The sequence below is a fragment of the Salvelinus alpinus genome, chromosome 34 (genome assembly GCF_045679555.1).
Source record: "Salvelinus alpinus chromosome 34, SLU_Salpinus.1, whole genome shotgun sequence".
NCBI classification, from domain to species: Eukaryota; Metazoa; Chordata; class Actinopteri; order Salmoniformes; family Salmonidae; genus Salvelinus; species Salvelinus alpinus.
The window spans coordinates 22406563-22419785 of record NC_092119.1 but is presented as its reverse complement, the minus strand read 5'-3'; the positions used below and the strand labels follow the sequence as shown (position 1 = coordinate 22419785).

At 40.8% G+C, this 13223-nt stretch overlaps 1 protein-coding gene across 1 annotated transcript in view; it reads right to left on the bottom strand.

The window, feature by feature from the left end:
• Window positions 1-2484, bottom strand: part of crim1 (cysteine rich transmembrane BMP regulator 1 (chordin-like)) — a 184881-nt gene extending 182397 nt beyond the window's left edge. The window contains exon 1 of the mRNA XM_071382060.1: window positions 1560-2484. Within this exon, the coding sequence (XP_071238161.1) occupies window positions 1560-1860 (301 nt within the window). The 5' untranslated portion in view covers window positions 1861-2484. The remainder of the gene's footprint in view (window positions 1-1559) is intronic.
• Window positions 2485-13223: the final 10739 nt, after the last annotated feature.

Here is a 13223-nt window from a genome sequence, read left to right as displayed (position 1 = left end):
ATACTTGTTCCCCTGTATATTCACTTGTTATTTTACTGCTGCTGTTTAATTTTTTCTATTTTCTATTTTTTACTCATCTATTTTTTACTTAACACTTATTTTTTTAATTCTTAACTTCTTAAAGCATTGTTGGTTAAGGGCTTGTACGTAAGCATTTCACTGTAAGGTCTACTACACCTGTTGTATTCAGCGCATATGACAAATACAATTTAATTTGCACTTTAAAATCATTATATCCGTTTTCCTCTCCACTCAGATTCTATAGTTGAAAGGGAGTGCTGCATTTGGTTGAGTTGTGAAATAGCCGTGAATACCGTGAATTCAACGTGAAATCCCCCAGAAAATGTCACCCTGACATTGGATTTAGGTTAAAAGTTGGATGAAAAAATACAACATTTCCTTATGTTGATGACTTTTTGCAAATCCAATCAGTTTTCCACGTTGTTTCAACGAAATCACATTGAATGTGTCGGTTGTATTGAACATATTGATTATCCTATGTATAAGGAATGAAATATAGAATCAAAATCTCTCATTATCCTATGTATAAGGAATGAAATATAGAATCAAAATCTCTCAGATGTGATTAATATTTATTTTTCTTCAATGTTCAAGGAATCGACCACCTTCATCAACATTCCACAAGTGCAATTTGGCTATATAAACTTGCGCAAAACTACAGCATTCTAGAGAGCCAGAGACAGCCGCGTCACTAATTGAGTCACCACGAATTGCGAACACTACATAGCCACAAAATATAATAGGCTACACCTGTGATTCCAGGTAGCCCACCCTATTTGCGGGGCACGTCCTATTCGTTTGTGACGATGTAAAATATACCGGGCTGAAGCGTATGTTGAGTTGCATAGCAGATATTCCAATGAAAAACATACAAGCCACGGCGGAAAGAGAGGGGCTGGCACCGCGTCCAACAACAGCAAGGAATCCGTTAGCAATACCCTAAAGAATTGGAAAACCGACATGCTGCAAACACATTAACCAGCTCGCTTGCTCAATATCTCTCTTATTCCAGACCCCCACCATACCGCAAGACCAGCAGCATGGAGAGACATGTTTATGCAACTGCAAGTTATAGCTCTATCTTGACTGTATAAATAAACAGCATGAAAAGCAACAGCATTCACTTTTGAAAATAGTAACAACTTCCTAGTAGCCACAAAATAATAAACTTATGTTCAGCATTATTATTAACCCAACAGTATTAGGCCTATTACTGTGTACTAACTTTTAGTAGCCTACTAGAGCAATAGGACTAAGAATGTATTATATATCATGACAGAAATGCCAGGTGCACATTCTGTAGAACTCAAACATTGCTCATTGCTATTCGTTTCAAGTCATTTGAATGCATTCTATATGATATAGCCTATTATGCATTGTATTCCGCTATCTGATTTTGAGACTATAGCTTATAATAGCCTGCCATGCGTAGCCCAAGTGGAACCATACATTTGTACAATGGACATGTTTTCTGTGAACTTTTAGACAGAGCATAGGCTCTAGTCATAATGATGAAACAGTGTAAATAGAATACAAACCTTCACAGACTCCGACCTCATACTGCGTGATGGATCCACCGTTTAGCGCCGATCTGATCACGCACCTCAGCCCGCGGTCGCAAGTCCCATACAGACCGTAGACACCACCGCAGCTTTCGTTTTTCTGCTTGGCGCAGACCGAGCAGCAGCCGCAGATACCGAGCACAACCGCGCCAGAGCAATGCTTTGGCTCCTCGCATTTAGACTCATCACACGGCAGACATAAAAGTGCCAGACTGCTCTTCCAAACCAGGGAGATCAGAATGCATCTCGTTATAAGGTACATCCTGGCAGAGGCCATGTAGAATTTGATTTATATATATCCACAACGCCCCCCCCCCCCCCCCAAGACCCCCAATCACCAGTCCAGCGAGGTAGAAAACCCCAGCTAAACTATGCAACGCGAAAAGCACCACGCAGATCTTCTAACGAGGCTCAAAGTTCCGGTAAACCGTCTAGATTTGTGCTGTAGGTTGTTATACTTTCCGTTAGAGAAACTTTTGTCACGGTGCTTGTAAACCAGGAAAGTAAAGGATCCGTTAAAATGCTCATGAAACCGCAACTATCCCGTACATGGTTTCTTCGTTACGCACTGTAAATCGTGAGTTTCAGTTTGTTTTAAGAAATGGCAACTTTCTTCACTGTACTCATATGTCTCCTTCTCCTTCCCCTTCGAGTCACTCCGTCTCGCTCTCAGAAAGCAAGGGAATTCTTCCTATTCAGTTCGTCCATAACTGCAACAGAGAGGCTCTATAATCTATCCGTTCCCTCTCGTGGAAGCGCAATAGGTTACTCTACTCGTTTTGTTATGCGAGATTCGCTTTGCCTAATTGAAAAAAAAAAATCCCTGATACCGCAGGTTCAGTGTGTCTCTCTCATGTTATCGTACTCCAGTGTAGCTCTCTACGCCTGCTGCTGCGCCCACTTGGTAGTTCAGTCCCCCCACTGTGACCTCATAACGGAACCACTCCCATCTTGCATTTCTTTGCTCCATTGGATAGTTCATTCCAGATATGGAACACAGGACGCCGCAGAGTCAGTGCAACCTGGTCTCAGAGCATTTCGTATTATGTTTAGTGATACGCGGGTTGGGGATGTAGTTTAGGAACAGGGCAGGTGTAGTTTGGTCCAAACATGGTCTCAGGAAAACAGCAGTTTACACTGTTAATCAGTCCTGCTTTGCATGGGAGGATAATACTTAGACCAGAAGAGACTACACAGTGAATATCTGCATATTAGGACACTGTAATTACACAACAGGTCGGCACTGACCTCAAGCGATATGCAAATGACCACCCAGACCATTTACATTGACCACCCCCTCTTTGTTTTTACAATGCTGCTACTCACTGTTTATTATCTATGCATACTTTACAAATTACCTAGACTAACCTGTACCCCCGCACATTGACTCGGTACCGGTACCCCAGAATATAGCCTCGTTATTGTTATGTCATTTTCTTATTACTTTTTAATTTGATTAGATTTTTTTACTTAGTTTATTTAGTAAATATTTTCTTAACTCTATTTCATGAAATGCATTGTTGGTTAAGGGCTTGTAAGTAAGCATTTCACGGTAAGGTTGTACTCAGTGTCACGAGCTTACCAGATGAGCTAAACTACTTCTATGCTCGCTTCGAGGCAAATAGCACTGAAACATGCATGAGAGCACAAGCTGTTCCGGAAGACTGTGTGATCACGCTCTGCGCAGCCGATGTGAGTAAGACCTTTAAACAGGTCAACATTCACAAGGTCGCAGGACCAGACGGATTACCAGGACGTGTACTGCGAGCATGCTCTGACCAACTGGCAAGTGTCTTCACTGACATTTTCAACCTCTCCCTGTCCGAGTCTGTAATACCAACATGTTTTAAACAGAACACCATAGTTCCTTTGCCCAAGAACACTAAGGTAACCTGCCTAAATGACTACCGACTGTAGCCCTCACGTCTGTAGCCATGAAGTGCTTTGAAAGGCTGGTCATTGCTCACATCAACACCAATATCCCAGAAACCCTATACCCACTCCAATTTGCATACCGCCCTAACAGATCCAAAGATGATGCAATCTCTATTACACTCCACACTGCCCTTTCCCACCTGGACAAAAGGAACACCTATGTGAGAATGCTATGCATTGACTACAGCTCAGCGTTCAACACCATAGTGCCCTCAAAGCTCATCAATAAGCTAAGGACCCTGAGACTAAACACCTCCCTTTGCAACTGTATCCTGGACTTCCTGACGGGCCGCCCCCAGGTGGGAAGGGAATGTAACAACACATCCGCCATGCTGATCCTCAACACAGGGGACCCTCGGGTGCATGCTCAGTCCCCTCCTGTACTCCCTGTTCACTCATGACTGCACGGCCAGGCACAACTCCAACAACATCAATAAGTTTGCCGATGACACAACAGTGGTAGGCCTGATCACCGACAACGACGAGACAGCTTATAGGGAGGAGGTCAGAGACCCGGCCGTGTGGTGGCAGGACAACATCCTCTCCCTCAATGTGATCAAGACATAGGAGATGATTGTGGACTACAGGAAAAAGAGGACTGAGCACGCCCCCATTCTCATCGACGGGGCTGTAGTGGAGCTTCAAGTTCCTTGGTGTCCACATCACCAACAAACTAACATGGTCCAAACACACCAAGACAGGCATGAAGAGGGCACGACATAACATATTCCCCCTCAGGAGACTGAAAAGATTTGGCATGGGCCCTCAGATCCTCAAAAGGTTCTACACCTGCACCATCGAGAGCATCCTGACTGGTTGCATCACTGCCTGGTATGGCAACTGGTTGGCCTCTGACCGCAAGGCACTACAGAGGGTAGTGTGTACGGCCCAGTACATCACTGGGCCCAAGCTTCCTGCCATCCAGGACCTCTACACCGGTGTCAGAGGAAGGTGTGAGAGGAAGGCCCTAAAAATTGTCAAAGACTCCAGCCACCCTAGTCATAGACTGTTCTCTCTGCTACCACACGGCAAGCGTTACCGGAGCGCCAAGTCTAGGTCCAAAAGGCTTCTTAACAGCTTCTTCACCCAAGCCATAAGGCTCCTGAGCATCTAATCAAATGGCTTCCCAGACTATTTGCATTGCCCCCCCCACCTACATGTACATATTACCTCAACTAACCGGTGCTCCCGCACATTGATTCTGTACCGGTACCCCCTTGTGTATAGTCTCACTATTTTTATTATACTGCTGCTCTTTAATTACTTGTTACTTTTATTTCTTATTCTTACTCATATTTTTTCTTTAAACTGCATTGTTGGTTTGGGGCTCGTAACTAAGCATTTCACTGTAAAGTCTACACCTGTTGTATTCCGCGCATGTGACTAATAAAATGTGATTTTATTTGATTCGGAGCATGTGACAAATACATTTGATTTGATTTGAAGTGTAAATAGTGGACTAGACTATCAACTAGTTGTTTTGGCAAGGCTTATTACATGCTTATTACAAAAACAATGTAGCCAGTTGTGCCTATTTATTTAATATGTAGGCACTATTCATAATGTAACCTATTCATCATAATAACTAAATATGTAACTTATAACTAGGTTATAACAGATTAGTCGAATGTTTATAACGCAATATTAACGATAACTGATATGCCCAAACCCAAATATTAATCTTGGAACCAAGAACCAAATTATTTTGTTCACTAGACAAATTATCCAAATATAGGCTACAATAGTTTTTTATTCTCAACATCAATCAGGTAAAAGGCAAATGTGTGTTTCATTCTTTTATAAATGCCTTTTGAGATAAATTGATGGGTTAATTGTAATACACTTTAGGGGATGTGGAAAATGAATAAGTACAGACCATTTTGCTATAGAGCCAGATCGGTGTGTAGCAAAGCAATTTTCATTAATAACATGGTTGATAACCACAATTCACATTATAACGGCTCAAAGTGATTATTGATCCAAGTGTTAATGTCTAGGGATGGGTTTGGTTGATTCCCCTACACTTTAAGTTGACATGGCAAGGTCATGTGCATGTGATGTGGTCTTTTAAACATTTAGGCATAGGATACTCAAGAAGTGAAATGATGGATTCCTTCCCTCGTGATAATGATGAAATAATGTATTCTCTAATTCATTCAACAAGTCATTAAAACATTATGCCATTATATAAAAACATTATTTATAAGTAATTAAAACAATATTTTATTTAATAAATATTTAATAAGAAGACAAAATCATCAGAGATTCGCCATGGTCATTGATTGTTAGCCTACCACTGCATCGTCAGTTGCGCTGAAATCTATCTGCATTGTAGTATAGGATCCTAATTACCTTAATTGTGTTGTGCATGGAGTCAATACTAGGCTCCCACACCTCTTTTGTCAGCATTATTGTCCTTGAGTTGCTTTGTCTAACACTGTGATTTAGTGTGGAGACATGCTTAGGTGTTTTTAGCAGCATCTATTGCTTTGTGTAAAAAAAAAAGCATATTTGAAAAAGCCTGAAGAACACAACTCTTACAGCCTGTACCACCAAGGTGTTCAGTTTAAAAACATCTACAGTAGCCTAGACCCAAGAGCTTTTGCGGTCATATATTCCCAGACTACTTAGCTACTGATCTTGTCATTTCTTCTGGATGTGCTCATCTTATTCAGGGCACTCTTCTATCTTTTATCTGTGACAGGAGGGCAAGAGGTGGTAAAATGGAGCCGGCTACCCCCTTTCCCTTGATTCCATTGTATTTGACCATGTATGAGCTGGACATCTATATCCCTGGAGGCAAGTCAGAGGGGACCTCGGCGTTGATGGGGTGAAAGGCCTTTTTTTATGGATCAATAAACCACTATCTTTTTTGCTCTTTTTGCTCCTCTTTTTTATTCTCCCTTCCAAGAACTGTCAGGTTTCCGTGGTTCTGTGGCTGGTTGGGCATGAAACCAAACCACGGGATGACAGTCTTTCATTCCAGGAGGCAGTTCTGAGGGATCTCCCCTAAGCCCAATGTCCTCTAGCTTTATTTATACCCTATCCTTCCGCTTACTGATCTACGTATCGCTCTCAGAGATTTGGATGTGTAATTTGTTATGTATGCGAATGCGGCTGATCAGGAAGACTGTATGTGTATGATTCTCTTACTATAGTTTGATGAAATGTGGTATGTCATCCCTAGCTAGGTGCTATTTGCTCTTAACCGGTTGGCAGCGGAGATGCATTTTTAGAAGGACAGAGGACACCAGGCATTTAATTCTGGCAGGGACAATCAGTCTACCCTGCTTTCGCACCGCACAGAATCCTGCTCTGTAGAAAAGAGACAAAATAACTGTTGACCCAGGCTGCGAGCAGAGCCGGCCAATGATAGTCTAGCAATTAGTGTAGACCAATTATAACAGGGCCATCAATCACTCAGCTGAGAGCAAGTTATTTGGGGTTATTCGTTAAATATAAGTATTTATTTTTGTATTGGTTAGAATAATGGAACAAAAACCAAACACTTAACACATTCAACAGTCTGCTCATCTTTAATATAGTGACAATGTGCACTTTACTAAGCCCTATTGTTGAAGGTATTGTGTATAATTGGGAGAAGAGGTGTACAAAAGGATGTGGAGAAAGCAAATTCATATTTAGTTAATTTGGTGCCGAAACCTGGGAGCGAACACATTTTTAAGCCACTTATGAAATGACAGTCCACTTAGCTCTCCCCAACAAGAGGGATTTTGTAATGTTTCCGTGTTCTTGTGTAATCAGGTTATGTATTGTTATCTGGTACACGTCTATGGAACAGATTGATAAATAAGACAGAATCACTAAAAAAGTGTTTGACTGGGACCTTACTCATAACTATCTGTGTGCTACAGAATTGTTGCCTACAGTGCAATTGGAAAGTATTCAGACCCCTTCTCTTTTTCCACATTTTGTTACGTTACAGCTTTATTCTAAAATAGATTTTTTTTAAATGTCCCTTATCAATCTACACACAATACCCCATAATGACAAAGCTAAAACCGTTTTTTAGGAATTTTTGCAAATGTATTAAAAATAAATAACAGAAATACCTTATTTAAATAAGTACTCCCTTTGCTATGAGACTCGAAATTGCTCTCAGGTGCATCATGTTTCCATTGATCATCCTTGAGATGTTTCTCAACTTGATTTGAGTCCACCTGTGGTAAATTAAATTGAGTGGACATGATTTGGAAAGGCACACACCTGTATATAAAGTGTGACAGTTGACAGTGCATGTCAGAGCAAAAACCAAGCAATGAGGTCGAAGGAATTGTCCTTAGAGTGCCGAGACAGGTTTGTGTCGAGGCAAAGATCAGGTGAAGGGTACCAAAACATTTCTGCAAGATTGAAGGTCCCAAAGAACACAGTGGCCTCCATCATTCTTAAATGTAAGAAGTTTGGAACCACCAAGACTCTTCCTAGAGCTGGCCACCTGGCCAAACTGAGCAATCGGGGGAGAAGGGCTCCAGAGCCCGCTTGGAGTTTGCCAAAAGGCACCTAAAGGACTCTCAGACCATGAGAAACAAGATTATCTGGTCTGATGAAACCAAGGTTCAACTCTTTGGCCTGAATGCCAAGCGTTACATCTGGAGGAAACCTGGCACCAACCCTACGGTGAAGCATGGTGGTGGCAGCATCATGCTGTGGGGTTGTTTTTCACAGACAGAAATACTCCTCAGTTTCATCAGCTGTCCATGTGGCTGGTCTCAGACGATCCCACTGGTGAAGAAGCCGGATGTTGAGATCCTGGGCTGGCATGGTTACACGTGGTCTGCACTTGTGAGGCTGCCAAACGTACTGCCAAATTCTCTAAAATGACTTTGGAGGCGTTTTATGGTAGAGAAATTAACATTAAATTCTCTGGCAACAGCTCTGGTGGACATTCATGCAGGCAGCACTCTCACTCAAAACTTGAGACATCTGTGGCATTGTGTTGTGTAACAAAACTGAACATTTTAGAGTGGCCTTTTATTGTCTCCAGCACATGGTGCACCTGTGTGATGATCATGCTGTTTAATCAGCTTCTTGATAAGCCACACCTGTCAGGTGGATGGATTATTTTGGCAAAGGAGAAATGCTCACTAAGAGGTAGGCAGACAAATTTGTTCAAAACATTTGAGAGAAATAAGCTTTTTGTTTCTATTACACATTTCTGGGATCTTTTATTTCAACTCATGAAACATGGGACCAACACTTGACATGTTGAGTTTATATTTTTGTTCAGTATAAATCTGAATCTAACAAAAGTTCAAAAGGACAGTTTGTGCTGAGCTAAGATCCTGCCTCCTCCCTCTGGCACTAGAGACAATTTAGATTCAACAGAATCCCCGAAGAGGAAAGATTATATGTATTGTTTGATCTTGGGGAAATAGAAAGTAAAGTTGTATTGCTCTCTGCACAATGACTTGAGACATGTTTTGTTTGGTAAAATTGTTGGTGCTCACCCTGAAGTGTTCTGGCTATGGGATGAACACAGGCTGCAGTTATTTTTCAGAAAGGGACTTTTTGACATTGCACAATTTATTTTCAAAGCCTGGGAGAGAAGGAGAGGTGTATTGTTTGTGTAATGTGACAAGGTGAAAACTGTACTTTGTCATGAGTGCTAATTATGCATGTAATTGTTAAATGCATTTCATTTGTTTAATGTAAACAATTTGGTTTGTGTTTTCTGCACAGCACACATACATGATATCGTGTCTTATAAGTCCATCTGGGTTGGGCACCAGTTGGTGTATATTACGGAAATAAATAAATCTAAATCAAATCGTTAAAGTGAGAACAAACAGTTATGACTGTAAGTGTTTGTTTTGGTTGTGATTCAATAGGCACCAGTCCCTATTGAATTACCTTCAGGCAGTGATCTGTCATTTACTAGGGATGGGTAAAAATTATTATACAGTAGAGTATATTAGTTTTGCAGATTTTATATCGATACTGTGTCTCCAAGTATTGATATGTTAAAAAATTCAATAATAAAAACTCCAGTATTTCTCATCACTTCTCCTTTTTCTTTTTAAACGTTTCAAATGCTGAGTCAATATGTGTTGAGCACTTTTATCTCAAACTCATTTTCTCATGGCTCTCGCTTGTTCCTCTGCAGCAGAAATATAGTGAGCAATATGTTTGGAACATCGAATCACAATAAAAGCAATACATATAGAATCGTGATACATATAGTATCGGCACCTAAGTATAATATAGCACCGGCACCTGATAATATAGCAACATGAGGTCCCTGGCAGCCCTATCATGTCCTCAAAATCAAGGATGGTTTGTCATATAAAAGTGTCATTTGTTATACCTATATTGTGTTGATAAAGTATGGAAATCTGAATAAAATATCTGTCTTTGGAAGCTTTCTCAACTGTAGAGAAAGGTTTCCAGCCGTTCACGTTCCTGACAAAATGATGTGTAAAGGGTAAGGTCCAATGCAATTGGAACTGCAGTCTATTCAGTAAAATACATGTAATATCAATTTCTTAATTCCAAATCATTATATATGAGTGCCCAACAACAACAATATTTGTTAATATTGGGAGAACGTCAGGAAAATATGAGAAGAGCCTTTAGAAATGTCACTGGGTGCACTGCAAAATATTTTCTCTGTCTAAAAGTGGGGGGAAATTCATGTTACTGGATTATGACGTGGTGATTATGTGACATCAGAAGTAATCAAATTATATTATTTTAAATGCTGGAAAAAGTTGTGTTCCTCTGTGTCATTTGTACATGATGGCTTTCCGAGAGGAACTGAGCCAGGAACTGTTTGCTCAGTTAGCACTCCAATCCCAGAGAAATTCAAATAAGCTCTGATAAGGCCCCAACCACATTCAGTACGTGTGTATAATACATTATTTACCACCCACTGCTGTTTACCTTGGCACTTGCTACTCTGTTTGCTTGTTGTCTCTCTCTCCACTTACGCCTGAAACAATTGTCTCTAGATTAATGGTGTATCTTAAATTAAATAACAAAACACTTAAGCTACCAATAAGCTTTATTTCCAACAAAGTGGGGTAGACGAAGAAGAAAAAAACAGACTACAACAAAAAACAAATAAGTAATATTCTCACAATAAGAAGTGGCGGGTTAAGATTCATGAGGCAATTTGATTCCTGAGCCTCTCCAATACACATCAACTGTAAAATGTCAGCTTGGCGTTGGCTGGTGTTGGGCACGTTGGTGCTGTGATGACGGGGGCCATAGAGCCATGGAGAGTGGAACGCCTCTGCAGGCACTGAGCTAACTGCCCCATTAATCATCCACAGAAAGAGAGAGGGAGAGAGAGGAGAGAGAGAGAGGGAGGGAGAGAGAGATGGAAACACAGAGAGAGAGGGAGAGAGGTAGAGAGAGAGATGGAGAGAGGGGCGAGAGGGAGGGAAACAATAAGATGATAGTTGGAGTTGTATTGTTAGATTTCAGTGCAGCCTTTAATGTTATTGATCATAAATTGTTATTGAAAAAACTTACTTGCTATGGCTTTACATCACCGGCCATCAAATGGTTGGAAAGTTATTTATCCAATAGAACCCAGAGAGTGTTCTTCAATGGAAGCTTCTCTAACATCAGATATGTTCAGTGCGGTGTCCGTCAGGGCAGTTGCCTTGGGCTGTTATTCTTCTCTATTTTTACAAATGATTTGCCACTGGTCTTACAAAAGCTAGAATGACTATGTATTCGGATTATTCCACACTCTACATCTCAGCACCTAAAGCCAGTGAGCTCACTGAAAAAGGAGTTACAGTCATTATCAGAATGTGTGATTAATATCAACTGGTCTTAAATACATCTAAAACTAAAAGCATTGTATTTGGTTCTAAACATTCTCTAAGACCTAAACATCAGCTGGAGTTGTGTATAAAGGGAGTGAGCATTGAGCAAGTTGAGGAAACTAAACTCCAAAATGAATTCAAAGCAAAATATTATACAGAGCCATGATTGCACGGAACTCGATTCCATCTCCAATTACTCAAGCAAACAGCAAAATTACCTTTAAAAAATATATATAAAACATAATCTCATGGGACAATAGATACTGTGAAATGACACACACACAAACACACACAGACACTGTCCATCACACTCTAACACACACAATCTACACACACATTATTATTTGGTTGTATTGTTTGTATATCGTTATATTTCAAATTTGTGTGACTGTCGTTGTCTATCAGTGTATCAGTGTTTTGTTATTTGTCATGTTTGTGTTTTTTGTGGACCCCAGGAAGAGTAGCTGCTGTTTCTGCAAAAGCACACCACACATCACCATCCTATAGCACCACATATTTATCTGAGAGCCCTAGCTACTGAAGGGGCTACATTCAAACACCTCACCATGGGATGCCTGGAAACTTTGTGTGACTAATTCTATTAAAAGTGACATTTTTTGTTCGTGGGAATTCAAACACCTTCATTGTTGGCACATTGTTATTCTGTTAATGTGTTTTCCAATTAAGCACTCATACTGTCACACCCTGATCTGTTTCACCTGTCTTTGTGCTTGTCTCCACCCTCCCTCCAGGTGTCACCCATTTTCCCCATTATCCCCAGCGTATTCATACCTGTGTTCTCTGTTTGTCTATTGCCAGTTCGTTTTGTTCGTCAAGCCTACCAGCGTTTTTCCCCTTGCTCCTGTCTGTTTCTAGTTCCTGTTTTCTAGTTTTCACAGTTTTGACCATTCTGCCTGCCCTGAGCCTGCCTGCCTGCCATTCTGTACCTTGTCACATCACACTGGATTATTGACCTCTGCCTGCCCTGACCCTGACACTGCCTGCCGTTTTTTACCTTTTGGACTCTGATCAGGATTACAGACCTCTGCCTGCCCTTGACCTGTCGTTTTGCCTGCCCCGTTCTAGTAATACACTTTTGATACTTTGACACTGTCTGCATCTGGGTCTTCCCTAAAAAGTGATACATACATCAAACATTAAAACATAGACCTTAAAACAAACTCAAGAAAAAGAAGCCCTGCTTTTAAAGTCTAAAAGCAGAAGATAGATGCGTCAGAATCATTAGCATTATCACATTAAATGCAACGTCAAACCCTTCTCACTAGCCTAATCCTGTGTTATTACATTACATTATTCAGACTACATAAGAAAGGCAGCCATTATTATAAATTATGTTATTTTTTGTCATTTCATATCATGTTTTATTAATCATTTTCTGCTTCTGAAATGGCACCCTATCCCATATAGTGGTCAAAAGTAGTACACTATGGAATAGGGTGACCAGGGCCCATAGGGCTCTAGCAAGGGCAGACTGGCAATTTGGCATTTTGTACAAATGCCTGATAGGCTGGAGCATTTGTGGGCCTGTCTAACTTGTTTTTTGGGGCCGCAAAACTATCATTATTTGACAAAAAATGGGGCTTCCATTAAAAAATGGGTTGGTGTGGGAACTTCGAGGAATAAAATGGGCTGATGTTTTTGTAAATGCTATATGCGATTTCTGGTTAAAAGTAGTGCACTAAAGGGATACAGATACAGGCCTTGCCATAGACAGACAATGGTTAATGGTTATAAACGCCACGTTGTGGCTGATGCAGAGATGCCTGTCTGACGTGAAAATGTCAGTTCATGAAGGTTTGTTTTCGCAGGGATGAAGCACAGGCACATGGATCAGGAGTCAGGGCATAAAGTTACCCAAACTGAGTTGGAAAGAATTCCTCCATTAAAC